General features: G+C 50.0%; 1 protein-coding gene across 1 annotated transcript; it reads left to right on the forward strand.

Annotated features, from left to right (window-relative positions):
* The first annotated feature begins 863 nt into the window (after window positions 1-863).
* Window positions 864-15,552, forward strand: LOC136482098 (RNA polymerase sigma factor sigB-like). Its single transcript, XM_066479346.1, has 6 exons — window positions 864-1,163; window positions 1,903-2,460; window positions 13,853-14,083; window positions 14,175-14,315; window positions 14,812-15,009; window positions 15,092-15,552. The coding sequence occupies exons 1-6, from the start codon at window positions 972-974 to the stop codon at window positions 15,383-15,385; spliced, it is 1,614 nt and encodes a 537-aa protein (XP_066335443.1). The 5' UTR covers window positions 864-971; the 3' UTR covers window positions 15,386-15,552.
* The last annotated feature ends 1,645 nt before the right edge of the window (window positions 15,553-17,197 follow it).

Here is a 17,197-nt window from a genome sequence, read left to right on the forward strand (position 1 = left end):
GGGTTGACATTGCCCCACACCAAACGTCATCTCAAGTTAGCAGTTGGTGTTAGTTGGTCCTCAACCGGTCTCCCACATGGGAATCAAATAAGATCTTTATTGGGTCCGGTCGGATTGGTACAGGGAAACCAAACGAGCACTTGCACCACTATAGACAGGGCCGAGCCAGCCTCAGCCACCTTATCAAACATGCCCTAGGTGTGGGCGCGGATCACTCGCTGGACTAGCAAGGAGGAGGGGACCGCGGAGGGTCTGTGCTGGACTCGTTGGTCAGATCGTTCGCCTTATTCAAAACAGGTGAACGTCTCTCCAAATGGAATTAGGAGTGGTTCACTAGGTGCGGGCACGGATCGCTCGTTGGATTAGTAAGGAGGAGGGGACCGCGCTGGACTTGTTGGTCGGATCTCAAATGGAATTTGGTGTCGAAGGATTGGAAGGGTGTTTTTTTTTTCTAGCATGGCCCAGCCTAGCATTCAGCCCACTAACTCTCAGTCCGGGTCGCGGCTGAGCAGGCCTGAGGCTGTCCGCACCGCGCACGGTAAAGCAAGCGGTACGCCAGGTTTAGCGTACCGTGCGTCTGCACCGAGCGCCTGCAAACGGCCCGGCAGCGTACACTGTAGCACGGAAAGAAAAAGGGTCGGTGAGAGAGAAAGGGAAAGAGAGGGGAATAAAATATGAAATAGTAGGTATAGAGTATGGGATAGAGATAACATGAGTGCGGAAAAAATAGATATAGAGTAGAGAATCTCGATGACTAGGATAAAATATTCTTTTTTAGAGATGGAAATAGAGGTGGACGAGTGCGAATAGGCTGAGTTCTGTCTGACTGAGCTCCCCTTATCCAGACTAAAACAAACCTGAATTCCATACCCACCGTCCCGTCCCTCCACCTATACACCTCTCTTTCCTCCCGGCAGCAATGGAGACGGCACTCCGGTGAGACGAGCCAAGCAGCCAGCCCTGGCTCCTCGATGGCGTGCCTGGCGCCGCAGTTCATGTGGGCGCCGTCTGTCGCCGCCCACGTGCCTTCCTCCTCCTCGTCCTACTCCAGGTGCTCCGCGCTCCGCGTCCACTGCGCCGTCACCTCCGCCGTTGTCGTCCACGACCGCACCAACGGCAGCGCGGCGCAGCTGAGGCTCGCTTACGCGGCTCCGGCGATTCAGGTGGCCCGCACTGCTCTGTTTTTGCTGGATTGTCTTCCGAATTACATTTGCTGTACTGTCTTTGCCCGCTTTTGGTGCTGTGTTTAGTTTAACATGTGACAAATTGGGAGACTTAGTCCACTCCTTTGTTGGATGCGTTGATGATCAACAAATAAGAGTACATTAATCACTCTCAAACAATGCCACGAACCCATGACCATGAGGTGCTTTTCCTAGAACAAAATGAGTTCAGGGCCAACTGATTGGAGCGGCTAGTAACTGTAGCTGCAGGCTATTTATTGCAAAATCTAGCATAGCAAGTGCTAAATCCCACTGTTAAAAATGTAGGAACATTGAATAAGAAGTGACGTTGTACGAGTTTCAGTTCATGTCTGTTACTGATTTCCTACTTGGAAGACGAACATTTTATATCAAATCAGCAGGTCTAATTTTGATCTGTGGGGACAATTATTGGTAATTTCAGTTCTGCTTCCTTGAATTGTCGGAGTATTTCTCTAGCAGTGTTGGAAGAAAAAGAAATGAAGCAGGAGTTTTAAGCTTCTAGAAGGAAGGATGAAATTGAGTCATTATATAAGGCAAACACAATCATGTTCCTTTATAGGCTTCTAAGCCTTTTTCTTTTCTTGTTGAAGGCTGCTGCCTTTCCAGCATTGCCTGTAGTGTGAGAAATTCCTTAACAGTATAGTAGAATGTAGAACATCACAATATTTGTTCACTTTTACTTTGTAATGTATGTCAGAGAAACTTTGAGGCAACTCTGGCATCAGAAGCACTTCTAAATGAAGAGGCGGTAGTAGAAGCCGCAGCCGCAGAGGCAGTTGCTCTTGCCAGAGCAGCTGCTGAAGCTGCGCAAGAAGTTGTTCAGATGGTACAAAAAAACAACCATCAGCCTATTATTAGACAAAAAAAGGGTGTGGACAACTACTTGGCAAATGAAATCCTTCGCACAGAGATGCAATCGAACAGTCCTGACATGTATGCTAATAATCCTTTGATGGAGGATTTGGAGTCTTATGGTATCATGGCTTCTGAAGATGAATTAGATGCTTATGCACAGTACACTGAGAACATAGCTGTGAAATCTGCTCGTCAATCTGAGAGGAGAGCTAGGAGAACTAGAGCAGCAATAAAGGCTAGCACAACTCTCCGTGCTTCACAAAAGGCTGCATCATCCTCAAAGAAGAAGCGGTCCAAGGGTTCCTCATCTAGTATGAATCCTTTAGGTTCTTTGTGGAAGATGACTGGCAGGAGACTTCTTACAGCCAAGGAAGAGGTTGAGTTCTCAGAAGGTATTCAGGTAAGACTATATTATTACAACTCGAGACTATCTTTTAATTATCAGTGTACTAGTGAATCTTCTCAGCTTAGAAGTTAGCTTGACAGATTTTATTGTGTTCCATTAAGTACCTAGACAACTGAACAACTGTGTATGAAAAAGAAAAAGTCTCAAGACTGTTAGCAATGCTTCCTATTCATCTTCAACTCCATGTTTTACTGCTGTATTTTCTGCTTGCTGGCAGCCTCCTAGGAACCATCCCAGTGTGTACTGCCTTTAGTGTTGGCTGTCGCCTGGGTTCCTCCCCTGGCTGCCGCCCTCTTAACTCTGTTTTCCCCTAGCTCTGTTTCTCTTCTATAAGTGTTCTCTGTAAAGTTGTCAAAGATTCAATCTATAAAGATAGATATTCATTGTCATTGAAACAGTCGATATAGGTAGGTTTCATGGTGGAATTTGGGGTCCCGTGTCGCCGGTGATTGTTGCGCCCGTCGTCACATTGTTCCTAACATTGTTATAAGTCTCATCTTTGTTTGTCAGTTCACCACTGACAATCATTGCTCTATTGAATTTGACCCCTTTGGTCTCTCTATAAAGGATCTTCGTTCCAGGAACATGATCGTCAGGTGCAATAGCTCCGGACCTCTACACCCTGCATCCTTCGGCGCCTACTTCATCCTCTTATGCCCTTGTTGCTGCTGCCCACACTACATTGTGGCATGGGCGTCTCGGCCATCCTGGACATGACGCTTGCTCTAAGCTCTCTAGTAGTTCTGCAATTACTTAACATTCTACTACTAGTGAAACTCTCTGTCATGCTTGCCAATTGGGCCGTCACATTTGGCTACCTTTTGCTACTTCTACGTCTCGAGCTCTCAAGAACTTTGACTTAATTCATTGTGATTTGTGGACCTCCCCAGTTGCGAGTGTTTTTGGCTACAAATACTGTCTTGTCATTCTTGATGATTGCTCCCACTATCTCTGGACGTTTCCCTTACGCCTGTTTTGGCATATTTCTTCACTCACGAGACCACTCAATTTTGCTGCGCCATTAAGAGTGTTTAGTGTGATAATGGACGTGAGTTCGACAATTCTTCCTCTCGATCCTTCCTCAAGCATGGTGCTCCCTATCTCCCCACAGAAAGGCAATGCCAAGCGCATCATACGTTCCACTAACAACATTGTGCGCTCTCACCTCTTTCAGACTTCCCTTCCGGCTTCTTACTGGGTTGACCCTGCTACCTACTTATTAAACCGTCTCCCCACTAAAACTCTTGCATCTATTACTCCTCAGCATGCTCTCTTTGGCCAACACCCTACCTACTATCATCTCCGTGTGTTTGGTTGTGCTTGTTACCCAAACCTATCTGCCACTGCTCCACATAAACTTAGCCCTCGCTCCACTCTGTGTCTTTCTTGGTTATTCCTCCATTCACAAAGGTTTCTGGTGTCTTGATCTATCCTCAAATAGAATCATTGTTTCTCGCCATGTCATCTTGGATGAATCTTCCTTTCCCTTTGCCAAGACACCATCCCCTCCTCCCGCTAATGAGTTTGATTTTTTACTTGAGTCTGAGCCTCAGGTGCCCGTTCTTGGCCCACTTGCTGGTTTCTCTCCTGCAGGTACTCCTCACAGTGCTCACTGCTGCCACCCTTCCAGCAGCCCAGCGGACTGCTGCTGTGCCTCCTACCATGTCACCGGCTGCTGCTGTGGCAACTACCACGCTACCAGCTGCTGTTGTGACCCCTACCTCACCGACCACTGCTCCTGCTCCACCTGCAGTAGCCCAGCCGACAGCTCCCGTGGGCTCTGGTGTTGGCGCCAGGTCCTCTCCTGCACCAGCAGATTGGTGTTGTCGCCTGCTTTTCCTCTCTTGGCTCCGGATGTGCTCAGAGCATCATCCTCGACTGGCTTGGGGCTGTACATACCCCCAGCATGGTGTATTACCTAGGTTTATACTTGTCGCCACTGTCTGTTCATGCACAATCCTCACTAAGCTCTGTGCCTCCTGCTTTGCCCGTTCCTGTTCCTGTTTCTCTGGTGGTCAATCGTCATCCAATGGCCACCCAAGGAAAGGTTGGCTTTTGACAGCTGGTATACCATGCCGAGTCTCTTTCTCCCATTTCAAGGACTTATCGGAGTGCTCTCGCCGATCCTAACTGGCGGGCTGCTATGGAGGTTGAATTTGCTGCTCTCTAGGCCAATCACAACTGGGATCTTGTTCCACAACCTCCACGTGCTAATGTGTTGACCGGGAAGTGGATTTTTCGTCACAAATTTCATGTTGATGGCTCTTTGGATCGCTATAAAGCTCGCTGTTCTTCGTGGTTTCACACAGTGTTCACGTGTCTATAGGAAACACCTCACCCTTTCATATATATAGTCAAGTACATCTTGGAGTCCAAGTAACATGATATACATGTGTTAGACTACATATCTCTAATATTGTGGACCTTAATATATGGTCAAACCTGCTATAGTTTGGACAGTTCTCACCCTAGCTCTCTCTTAGCGGCCTGTTCATCAACTGGATGTCAAGAACACATTTCATAACGGGACCTTAACAGAGACAGTCTATTGTTGCCAGCCCACTAGTTTTGTTGATTCTGGTCTACCCAATCATGTTTGCCGCCTCAACAAGTCCCTCTACGCAGTGGCGGAGCCTGAGCTAAAATCAAGAGGGGGCCAATTCCATAAGCTCATGCCACACCTAGCTAGATGCTACTACCTTCCAGCTTGCGCTTGCTCCCTAAACAAGAGAAGCCAGCAAGTAAGATGAAAAATGAGATGAAGTGCTTGTGCATATGTAAGACTCGTTTGATGACATCGTGGATGAGCTCCAACATCATTCAATACAATGCCAGCCAATGCTTTAAGAAGAGAAATGCTTGCGAAACATATATTGTCTTTATGTAGTATAGCAATTGTTGTAGGCAGCAGTAGCCAACTGTCATGGGAGCTAAAAAAATCTATATTGCCTAATAGCAGTTGCAGCATTTAGAATAGAAGGTATTGCTAGCCACAGTCCACATCAAAGAGGCTATATATCTTAGTAAATTTCAGTCCAACATATTGCACCAAGCTAGCATGTAGTCTATCAAGTATCAAGCATTAGTAACAAATAAAAAGTCACTTTTCTCCTTCCTACATGTAGACCAAGGTGAATTAACCAGGGAGAGAGAGAGAGAGAGAGAGAGAGAGAGAGAGAAAAAGTCACTTTTCTCCTTCCTACATGTAGACCAGGTGAATTAGAGAGAGGGAGAGAGAGAGAGAGAGAGAGAGAGAGAGAGAGAGAGAGAGAGAGAGAGGAGAGAGAGAGAGAGAGAGAGAGATTCAAAGACTTCAGGCGCATCTATAGCAGTGCAAGCCAATTTTTTAATCGAAGCACCGTGTGCTGAGTTCGGCAAGATGTGCTGGGATAGCACCAGACGAAGAATTCACTCGAGCGTATTGCACTTAATAACATACGCCGCAGCTGCTCACGTTTTGCTCTTAAGAAAACTCCATTGACCAAGGGGGGACCGCAGCCCCCTATGGCCCTCGCGTGGCTCCGCCCATGCCTCTACGGCCTCAAACAGGCTCCTCGAGCATGGTACAGTTGTTTTGCTGCATACCTTCTCAAGCTTTGATTCACTGAAACCAGCTCTGATACTTCACTGTTTATCTATCACCGCAGCTCTGAAACTGTTTACCTGCTACTGTATGTGGATAACATGGTGCTTACAGCGTCAAGTGATTCCCTCCTTCGCCGAAGCATCTCTCTGCCTTGCAGCAAGAATTTTCCATGAAAGATCTTGGTCGTCTGCACCATTTCTTGGGCACAACTGTTGAGAGGTTAGCCCAGAAGCAGTATACCCTGGATATCATTCAGCAGGCTGGCATGGTCGACTGCAAACCTTGCAGCACTCTGTTGACACTCAAGCCAAGCTATCTGAGACTGATGGAGCTCTGGTCATAGATCCTACACACTATTGCAGCCTTGTTGGGGCCTTTCAGTACCTCACTTTCACTAGGCCTGACATTGCCTAGGCTGTTCAACAAGTCTGCTTACATATGCATGCCCCCCGGGAGCCCCCACCTGTCTGCTGTGAAGCGCATTCTACGCTACCTCCAGGGCACCATCTCCCATGGGCTTCTTTAGCCAACTGTTGCCTCTGAGCTCAGTCTACACTGATTCTGATTGGTCTGGTTGTCTTGACACCCGTAAATCTATCTCTGACTATGCTGTCTTCCTTGGCGACAATCTTGTCTCCTGGTCATCCGAAAGGCAGTCCACTGTTTCACGCTCTAGTGCTCAATCTGAATATCGGGCTGTAGCAAATTGTATTGCCGAAGCATGCTGGTTGCGTCAACTTCTCCAGGAACTTCACCCACCGCTCCCCTCGCAGCACTCTTGTCTACTGTGGTGATGTTAGTGCTGTTTACCTCTCCAGCAACTCAGTTCAACATCCGCGAACTTCATTGCCTCATGGGTGCTGTTCATGTTCTTCACGTCCTGACCACCTCCCAATTCGCCGACATCTTCACCAAAGGGCTCCCGGCCTTAGTTTTTTTCTTCAAAACCGCAGGAGAGCTGCCCTTCATTATATTAAGAAGAAAGAAGGGTCAAGAACCCTTTACAACTCACACCACACACCACACTGTTTGACTGATTACATTCGCTCCCGGCCTGAGTCTTTAGGGAGTTTCGGTCCAGCCTCAACGTTCGTGCTGCCAATGTTTCGACTGCCGGGGGGGTGGGGGGTAGGTGTTAGCAACTTCAACTCCATATTTAACTGCTGTATTTACTGCTTGCTGGCAGCCTCCTGCCTTTAGTGTTGGGCGTCGCCTGGGTTCCTCCCCTGGCTGCCGCTCTCTTAACTCTGTTTTCCCCTAGCTCTGTTTCTCTTCGATAAGTGTTCTCTGTAACCTTGTCAAAAATTCAATCAATAATGATAGATGTTCATCTTCTCAAGGACAAAGAGCTTCGTCTTTGTATTTGATCAAGTATAGGATCTAAAGACTTTCTGGACTCTGTATATGATTGTACATTAATTGAAGCCCTGACGTAATTTCGAAATCTGCCATTGGGTCAGCCACTACATTGCTCTTTCCTGCCACAAAAAGGTTCCATTTGGACATAGATACACTCCAATGCTATTCTACCATTAATATCTGTGTTATGTAGAAAAACCTAGTATTCTCAATGTACTTCTAATGACAAATTTACTAACATTATACAAATGCTCAATCTCAATATTAAAAACCAATGGCCAAAATTTAAGTAGTTTGACTGCGCAGAACCAAACCATCATTTTTTTCTTCCCGAAAATGCAGGAGAGCTACGCTTCTTTGTATTATAGAGAGAAAAAACGATCCTATATATCAACCCCTCATACGGGGATCAGGTATGAGGGGGGATTTACATCACACTGGCACTAGTCTAAAGGAAAGGAAAAAACAGCATGACCGGCCAAGACCAAAGCTAACTCAAATTGTGCTGCTAAGACCTGATGGATAAGTCTAGCTGTTATAGTCTTTGTGGGGCTGTTGTGGTCTTTGTGTTTTTAGGACAGCATCTTAGACTAGCATCTAGAGGACAGCATCTTAGACTAGCATCTTGGCTGGCTAGCAGCCTATAAATATGTATCCCCAACCCCTTGGGTTGGCATGACATTGAGAAGTAAACCAGAAAATTGTTCCAACTCCTAGTGTCATCCTCTCTCGATGAGAGTAAGAATTCTGCTACTTCCAAGAGTGAGAATTCAGCGACTAACAAGTGGTATCAGAGCCGTATTATCCTATAGCCTGAGCATCTCCTGCTCATCTCCTCTCCCAGCCACACAACAGCCCCAGCTGCGAGCAGCAGCTCCGGCCGCTCCTGCTCACTCCTCCCCCGCGCAGACGAGCAGCAGCTCGTCTGAAGCAGCCCTCTCCCCATGCAGCAGCCCTCCGGTAGCGTGTCATGTCCGCAGGGCAGTCTCAGCGCTCGGTCGTCTCGAGCACGCGACGTCGGCAGGAGGCCAAACTTGCTGCGGCAGAGGAACGCGAGCGAGCAGCGGCAGAGACCGCTGCAGCGGCGGCAAGGGCGTCGAGGCTTGCAGCAGCCAAAGCGGAGGCGGCGAATGCAGCGCGTGCGGCGACAGCGGAGGTCGAGGCTCTGCGCGGCAGCATCGGCAGCTCCATTTCCGCTGACGACACTGCCGACGTGGACCTCGAGCTGCTAGAGAGGGAGGCAGCGCGGGCGGCGCAGTGGGCAGCCGCGCACGCCCACGAGCGTGGCGGCAGCCCAGACAGGCGCGGATGCACTCGCTTACCAACAAGCGGACTGCCAAGGAGGCTTGGGACGCCATCGCTGCGGCACGCATCGGCAGCGACCGCGCCCGCAAGTCCACACTGCAGGCACTTCGCAAGGAGTGGGAGAACCTGGCCTTCAAGCCAGGTGAGGACGTTGATGACTTTGCTCTCCGTCTCAACACTCTGTTGCAGAAGATGGTGCAGTTCGGCGATGACACCTACGGCGAGGAGAGAGCTGTCGAAAAGCTCTTTCGCTGCGTCCCCGAGAAGTACAAGCAGATGGCTCGCTCGATCGAGTCCCTGCTGGATCTCTCCACGATGTCGATCGAAGAGGCGATAGGTCGCCTCAAGGTCGTCGACAGCGATGAGCCACAATCTCTCTCGGGGCCCATCACCACTGGCGGGAAGCTCCTCACTCGGGAGCAGTGGCTTGCCAGCCAAGGTGATCGGAAGAAGGGGGAGCCTTCTTCCGCGACAGGCGGCCGCAAGCGTGGCAAGCCACGCAAGGTGCGCAGAGACGCCCAGGCCGGGGCGCGAGGACGTGCCGAAGGTGATGCCTGCGGAGGCGCCCAGGGCGGTGCCGCCGGTAGGCACAAGCCGGCAAGAGACGACGCATGCCGCAACCACGGTCAGCTCGGCCATTGGGCCAAGCACTGCTGACAGCCACGACGCGGCCAGGCCCATGTCGCACAGGCGGAGGAGGAGCTGGCTCTGTTCATGGCACATGCAAGCATTGAGCTACCTCCAGCGGCACTGGCCACAGCGGCTCTCCACCTCGACGAGCCAAAAGCACACGCCCTCTTCGGCGACAGCTCCGGCAACGACAAGACTGACGGGTGGTGCCTCGACACCGGTGCCACCCATCACATGACCGGTCGACGGGAGTTCTTCACCGAGCTTGACTCTAGCGTCCGAGGCTCCGTCAAGTTTGGGGATGCCTCCAGTGTGGAGATCAAGGGTGTCGGCTCCGTCATCTTCACCACCGTGTCTGGTGAGCACAGGCTGCTCACCAGAGTCTACTACATCCCTGCGTTGAGGAACTCCATCATTAGCTTGGGACAGCTGGATGAGAACGGTTCGCGCGTGGTGGTTGAGGACGGAGTCATGAGGATTTGGGATCGTCGTCGTCGCCTTCTTGCCAAGGTATCCAGAAGCGCAAATCGACTTTACGTCCTTAACGTGCAGGTGGCACAACCCCTCTGTCTCGCTGCTCGTCGGGACGACGAGGCGTGGCAGTGGCACGAGCGTTTCGGGCACCTTCACTTTGAGGCCCTGAAGCGGCTCAGTGCCACGGAGATGGTGCGAGGCCTGTCGTGCCTCGACCATGTGGAGCAGCTCTGCGACGTCTGCGTGTTGACGAAGCAGAGGCGACTCCCCTTTCCACAGCGGGCTAGCTTTCGAGCCAAGGAGAGGCTCGAGCTTGTGCACGGGGACTTGTGTGGCCCGGTGACACCGGCCACACCGGGAGGACGACGCTACTTCCTGCTGCTCGTCGACGACCTCTCCCGCTACATGTGGGTGATGGTCCTCGGCAGCAAGGGAGAGGCTGCGGACGCCATCAGGCGCGCGCAGGCTGCTGCGGAGGCGGAGTGCGGCCTCAAGCTGCGCGTGCTGCGCACCGACAACGGCGGCGAATTCACGGCGGCTGCATTCGCGTCGTACTGCGCTGACGAGGGCATTCAGCGCCACTACTCCGCGCCGTACAGTCCGCAGCAGAACGGCGTCGTCGAGCGGCGCAACCAGACGGTTGTGGGAATGGCTCGGGCCCTCCTCAAGCAGAGGGGGATGCCGGCTGTCTTTTGGGGAGAGGCGGTGGTGACGGCCGTCTACATCCTCAACCGCTCGCCTACCAAGGCGCTCGACGGCAGGACGCTATACGAGGCTTGGCATGGGCGCAAGCCGGCGGTCTCCCACTTGCGGGCCTTCGGCTGCCTCGCGTTCGCCAAGGAGCTTGGCCACATCAGCAAGCTCGACGACAGGAGCACTCCGGGAGTGTTCATCGGCTACGCGGAGGGCTCGAAGGCCTACCGCATCCTCGACCCGAAGACATAGCGTGTGCGTACGGCGCGCGACGTTGTGTTCGACGAAGGGCGAGGATGGGTGTGGGACAAGGCGGTGGACGATGGCTCGGCTCCGACGTACGATGACTTCTCTGTCGAGTACGTCCACTTCGAGGGAGCTGGGGGAGTAGGCGGCTCTTCTTTGGCGAGCGCGTCTACCCCAGTCCCCGAGCCTCCACCGACCCCGGCGCCTGCTACTCCGACAGCACCACGCTCTCCAGCCAGGACCTCGGCTGCGATGAGTTCTTCGCCGGCTCCACTACAGTCGGCAACGCCACGCACTCCAGCACCGACAGGTACCACTCCGGGCACGTCTACTCCACCACCAGCTCGTGTCGAGCACGGCCCGGTTGAGCTCGCTACTTCGCTCTCTCACGACGAGGAGCGCGTCGACGCGTACCACGACGGCGAGCCGTTGCGGTACCGTACGATGGAGAACCTTCTCGACGACCAGCCGGTGCTAGGACCGGTGCCTCACGACCTGGAGGCGTAGTTGCACCTTGCGTGTGATGACGGCGAGCCTCGATCGTTTGCAGAGGCCGAGAGACACGCGGCATGGCGCGCCGCGATGCAGTTGGAGATGGATGTGGTTGAGAAGAACCGCACCTGGGAGCTTGCTGACCTTCCTCGTGGTCATCGCGCGATCACCCTTAAGTGGGTGTACAAGCTGAAGAGGGATGAAGCCGGTGCCATCGTCAAGCACAAGGCTCGCTTGGTGGCACGAGGTTTCGTGCAGCAGGAGGGGGTCGACTTCGACGACGCCTTTGCTCCCGTGGCATGGATGGAGTCTGTGCGACTCCTTGCGCTAGCTGCCCAGGAGGGTTGGCGTGTTCATCACATGGACGTCAAGTCGGCGTTCCTTAACGGCGACTTGAAGGAGGAGGTCTACGTGCACCAGCCGCCGGGATTTTTGATCCCCGGCAAGGAGGGCAAGGTGCTCCGCCTGCGCAAGGCCCTCTATGGCTTGCGGCAGGCACCGAGGGCGTGGAATGCCAAGCTGGATTCCACGCTAAAGGGGATGGGCTTCGAGCAAAGCCCGCACGAGGCAGCCATCTACCGACGGGGCAGTGGAGGTAATGCTCTGCTGGTGGGTGTCTACGTCGACGACTTGGTGATCGCCGGCACCAAGGATGCGGAGGTGGCGGCATTCAAGGAAGATATGAAGGCCACCTTCCAGATGAGTGACCTGGGTCCTCTCTCCTTCTACCTGGGAATCGAGGTGCACCAGGATGACTCCGGGATCACGCTTCGACAGACCGCCTACGCCAAGCGCGTCGTTGAGCTAGCCGGGCTCACCGACTGCAACCTAGCTCTCACTCCGATGGAGGAGAGGCTGAAGCTGAGCCACGACAGCACGACGGAGGAGGTGGACGCTACGCAGTACCGGCGTCTTGTGGGGAGCCTTCGCTACCTCGCCCACACACGACCGGACCTGGCATTCTCCGTCGGCTACGTTAGTCGATTCATGCAGCGACCGACAACGGAGCACCAGTAGGCTGTGAAGAGGATCATCCGCTACGTTGCAGGGACTCTCGACCACGGCCTCTACTACCCTAGGTGCCCTGGGGCGGCACACTTCGTCGGGTACAGCGACAGCGACCACGCCGGCGACATCGACACCAGCAAGAGCACGAGCGGGATCCTCTTCTTCCTCGGCAAGTGCCTCGTTAGCTGGCAGTCGGTCAAGCAGCAGGTGGTGGCCCTGTCCAGCTGCGAGGCCGAGTACATAACGGCCTCCACCGCTTCGACTCAGGCGCTCTGGCTCGCTCGACTGCTTGGTGATCTCCTCTCGGCAGAGACACTAGAGCGGTGGAGCTCAGGGTGGATAGTAAGTCCGCTCTGGCCTTGGCAAAGAACCCCGTCTTCCATGAACGCAACAAGCACATCCGGGTGAGGTACCACTTCCTCCGAGGCTGTCTTGAGGAAGGGAGCATCAAGGCGAGCTACATCAACACCAAGGACCAGCTTGCGGACCTGCTCACCAAGCCCCTTGGGAGGATCAAGTTCCTTGAGCTCTACTCCAGAACCGGGATGGTTCAACTTTCCCACAAGACGACGCACAAAACTTAGGGGGAGAATGATGGATAAGTCTAGCTGCTATGGTCTTTGTGGGGCTGTTGTGGTCTTTGTGGGACTGTTGTGGTCTTTGTGTTTTTAGGACAGCATACGACAGCATCTTAGACTGGAGGACAGCATCTAGGACATCATCTTAGACTAGCATCTAGGACAGCATCTTAGACTAGCATCTTGGCATATGCTTGGCTGGCTAGCAGCCTATAAATATGTATCCCCAACCCCTTGGGTTGGCATGGCATTGAGAAGTAAACCAGAAAATTGTCCCAACTCATAGTGTCATCCTCTCTCGATGAGAGTAAGAATTCTGCTACTTCCAAGAGTGAGAATTCAGCGACTAACAAGACCTAGGTTCTGCAACTTCTTGGCCCCAGCGAAACACCAAAGGCTGTGCTCATCATTCAGCTCACGCAGGATTGAGTTAACTGAAGGAGAGGCACCCTCGTACACACAAGCATTCCTATGCTTTGAAATAACCCAACCATCATTTTTTACAAGAAAGTTTAGGAAGTATGATAAGACAAACTAGTTTGATTGCTCTATGATCAGAAACATTCTGATGTTAAAGCTTTATAACCATCCAGAAGAGCATATGATAATTGTTTTGATCACGTAATTTATTTATTTCTGGTTTGCCATTTCTAATCTGAAGAGGTCAAAATTTTGGAGGACAGGGAATCATGATACGTGATTTTCCAAAAAAAAATATTCATGTGCAGAAGATTTTTCTTCCTAGTTTTTCAACATGCATGGCCCAGGACTTTTGGATCTTGCAGTTGTATTGTAAATCTATGATAAGAATTTAAAGGTTCCAGAAACAATTAGTAAAGAATGTGAGCTCTTCACATTTCTGAAGCTGAAATTTTATCTGGTGTTGTTGTTTGGAAAACCGCTACTCACACATAAAACCATGGCTGCAGTTTGCGAGTTAATTTTGGAAACTTTGTACCTTCAATCTTGTATTGCAGAGTTAATGATGGAAATTGTGTACCTTGAACTAGTGCAGGATCTTTTGAAGCTTGAGGCGATCCAAGCTGAGCTTACAGAGTACAATGGTGGCCAGCCAACCTTCTCGCAGTGGGCAACAGCAGCTGGAGTTGATGAGAAAACTTTGCGGAAGTGCCTGAATTATGGTATTTATTGCAAGAACAGAATGGTAACATCTAATGTGAGACTTGTAATCTCTATTGCCAGAGAGTTTGAAGGCCCTGGAATGGACCTTTATGATCTTATTCAGGTAATACAACCTAATACTTTTTTATTGGAAAAATATTTTCTGGTGTGCCGTATTTAGCATCAACATTTTATTTTTAGGTTTTTTATCACAGGAAGGAATGCAGGGCCTTGTAAGGGGAGCTGAAAAATTTGATGCATCAAAAGGTTTTAGGTTCTCTACATATTCTCACTGGTGGATCAAGCAAGCAATGCGTAAATCTGTCTCGGAGCAATCCCAAATATTTCGCTTGCCTGTATGCCCACCCCTCAGATCCTGTTCTTTTCCCTATATCAGTGTTTTGATGAACTCTTTTGTCTCCAACTGTAGATCGCGGTTGGTCATGCATGAGTGACCCATATGTAGTTTAGAAAAATTCAAAGAATAGATTATTATCACCAGGTGAATCGTAGGGTGATTCGTTTTTGTTTCTTTGGTGCGTGATTACAAGTTTATCCAAAAAAAAAAGTGAGGTAAGGATTAATATGAAAATCTTTTGATGATGTTGACTTAACAGTTAATAATGTCTTGCTCCCCTCATCTTTTGACAAAACTCTTCCATATTACTGTCATATGAGCCCTTTTGTTTTTTTTTCAAGTTCAAATATTGTTGTGTCCATTATGCATCATGTTATGTTGAACTAGGATTTATGTTCCCAATGGATGAAATATATTTTCTATATATTATATCTATCAAAACCAGTTATCTCAGATGCTATATGTTAATCACACTAATTAATTCTGGTAACTAGGCTCACATGGTTGAAGCAAGTTACCGTGTAAAGGAGTGCACAAAACGACTTCGCCGTAAGCTTAGAAGACGACCCACCAATGAAGAAATTGCACTGGACACTCGTATGCCAATTAAACGAGTTGAGGCAGCAGTAAACCTCCCCAAGTATAGTGTATCCCTTGATAGTAAAATTGGTTCCACCGACATGACATATCAGGTATGACCATTCTATGCCTGTATCGCATTCTGTGTTTCTTATGTACCATAGAGCTCAGGTAACACACGCCTTTGGTTTTCAGGAGGTCACAGCTGATCCCAGTGCTGAGACAGCTGAAGAAATGCTCAACAGAATGTCCATGAAGAAGGATGTACACAAGGCACTAGATACTCTCACCACACGCGAGAAGCAAGTTATTGTTCTGAGATTTGGGCTCGAGGATGATCGGATAAGAACCCTGCAGGAGATTGGTAACATCATGGGTGTGAGCAGGGAGAGAATTCGGCAAATTGAATCTGGCGCGTTTCGGAAACTAAGGAGCAAGAAGAGGGTGAAGGCTTTGAAGGATTATCTGGTGCCAGTGGGCAATTGGTGAACCGTTTGTTTGCACAGAATTTGTTTTCCTCTCTGGATTCCTCAGCTTTTTCTTTTTTGAGGATTCTTTACTTGTACCATTTTACGTGGGTCCTCATGTAAAACACACTATCAGAATATTTGCATTACAAGAGGAAAGAATAGTTTAGTTCCGTGGAAATGAAGTAATTCACAATTTCTTAGTTGCTTGTTATCTCAGAATTTAGAAATGAAATATGTTGGTACAAAACTGTGTAATGCCCAAATTTTAGAAGCGCTTCGTCATCTACCCTACGCCTAAAAGAATGTGCGATTCATTTTTTTCTCATAGATTGCTTCATAAAGAATGTAGAGTGTTCGGTTCACATAGTTACCATGATTTCAAAAACTGTTCTTCACTTTTTCTGAATTGTTCAACTTGGTTTGAAAATTGTTGCCTAGTTTTAGAAAGTATTGAGGCCTTCTAATCCGTCCGAATCTATATTGTTGATTGATGTGGATTGAGGTGGAAAACTAGTTAATTTTTCACACAAATCTACAACAATACTGCCTTGTTTGGCCATACTTGTATCTATCTCAATCGGCGGAAAGTTAACTAATTTTCACCTCATTCCACTTCAACACTTGTAGAATAAGGTGGATATGAGTGTAGCAAACAAGGAACAAGTACGAATTAAGATGAACTAGTGATTAGGCGCACCCTTGCGTGCATGTTGGTACCTATTGACGCCGAATTTAGATCCGGATCACAAACCAGCAAGGGTTAGCACGTCCTAGGTTGCAATTAACCTATCACATGCAGCAAATAACTCAATGATCAACAAAACCGATCTAGAGATCGATTGGGCTGATCTAGAGCCCATACACCTCCCAAGAGGACCCGATGGGGAGATGCACGCCTAGGGTTATTCTAGGGTCCATAGGGCCACCTAGAATGCCGATGAATCTCGTGGAGATATGCAATGAACAGCAGGATGGTTGGAAAAGGGCAAAACTTAGTTAGTAGATGTAAAAAAGACGATTCAGTGTTAGATCCTTCAATCGATCGTTATTCTCTGATATATATAGAGGGTGGTCTTATCCCAATAGTACACAAGTCCAAATTGTAATCTCCACGTTTGCTATGCCAAAACATGTCCAAACAACGATTTGGTGGTTTGGACTCGAACAAGGAAACCGGCCTAGCCGCTTCCCAAACTAGCTAGGTCGGTTTTGTCGGGCTCACGAAGCCGTCTGGCCAGACAGCAGCAGGACCGGTGTCACGGGGTCAAAACCGTGGCAAGCATTGTTGTTCGTCGGGTGTCACTGAGTGTGTGTCTCCGGTAGCTCGGGTGGACTCAAGAACACAAAGAACACAGAGAGGATGCACGGTTTATCCTGGTTCGGGCTATCGAGGCCCTGTGTCTAGCAGCAAATGATCCTTATATTCAAGAGCACCAAAAATAGGGGGTTACAACAGAGTGTAAGAGAGAGATTTAGTAGGGGGATCACTCGTTGATCCTTGAGCCTTGTCACTGGTGAGGTCTCCCCCCTCGTTGGAGAGGAGGAAGACGATCAAAGCGGGGGAGGAGCTCTCGGTACTGCTCTCGGAGTGGCTCCGCTCTCGATGTAGAGCTCGAGCTGTTCGGTGAGGACAGGATTGATCTGTTCGAAATTGTTCTTCCCCCTCTAGGACCTGACCTCTCCTTATATATCGAGGTAGGTCGGGTACATGACGGTTTTGGGCAGTTTAGTCTATGGTCTACATGCGCTGGAGTCCAGGGAGGTCTTGTAGCGGCTTGGATGGACCTTGGTGTTGTCGTGGAGCCGAAGAAGCCTTAGGTGTCTTCCGGCT

The sequence above is a fragment of the Miscanthus floridulus genome, chromosome 9, assembly GCF_019320115.1.
Source record: "Miscanthus floridulus cultivar M001 chromosome 9, ASM1932011v1, whole genome shotgun sequence".
In the NCBI taxonomy this organism is placed as follows: domain Eukaryota; kingdom Viridiplantae; phylum Streptophyta; class Magnoliopsida; order Poales; family Poaceae; genus Miscanthus; species Miscanthus floridulus.

Coding starts and splice junctions, on each gene's coding strand:
- LOC136482098 (XM_066479346.1), top strand. CDS start 972: ATGGCGTGCCTGGCGCCGCAGTTCATGTGGGCGCCGTCTGTCGCCGCC. Junction 14,316..14,811: donor CCCAAATATTTCGCTTGCCT/GTATGCCCACCC, acceptor TCTGGTAACTAG/GCTCACATGGTTGAAGCAAG. Junction 15,010..15,091: donor CCACCGACATGACATATCAG/GTATGACCATTC, acceptor TTTGGTTTTCAG/GAGGTCACAGCTGATCCCAG.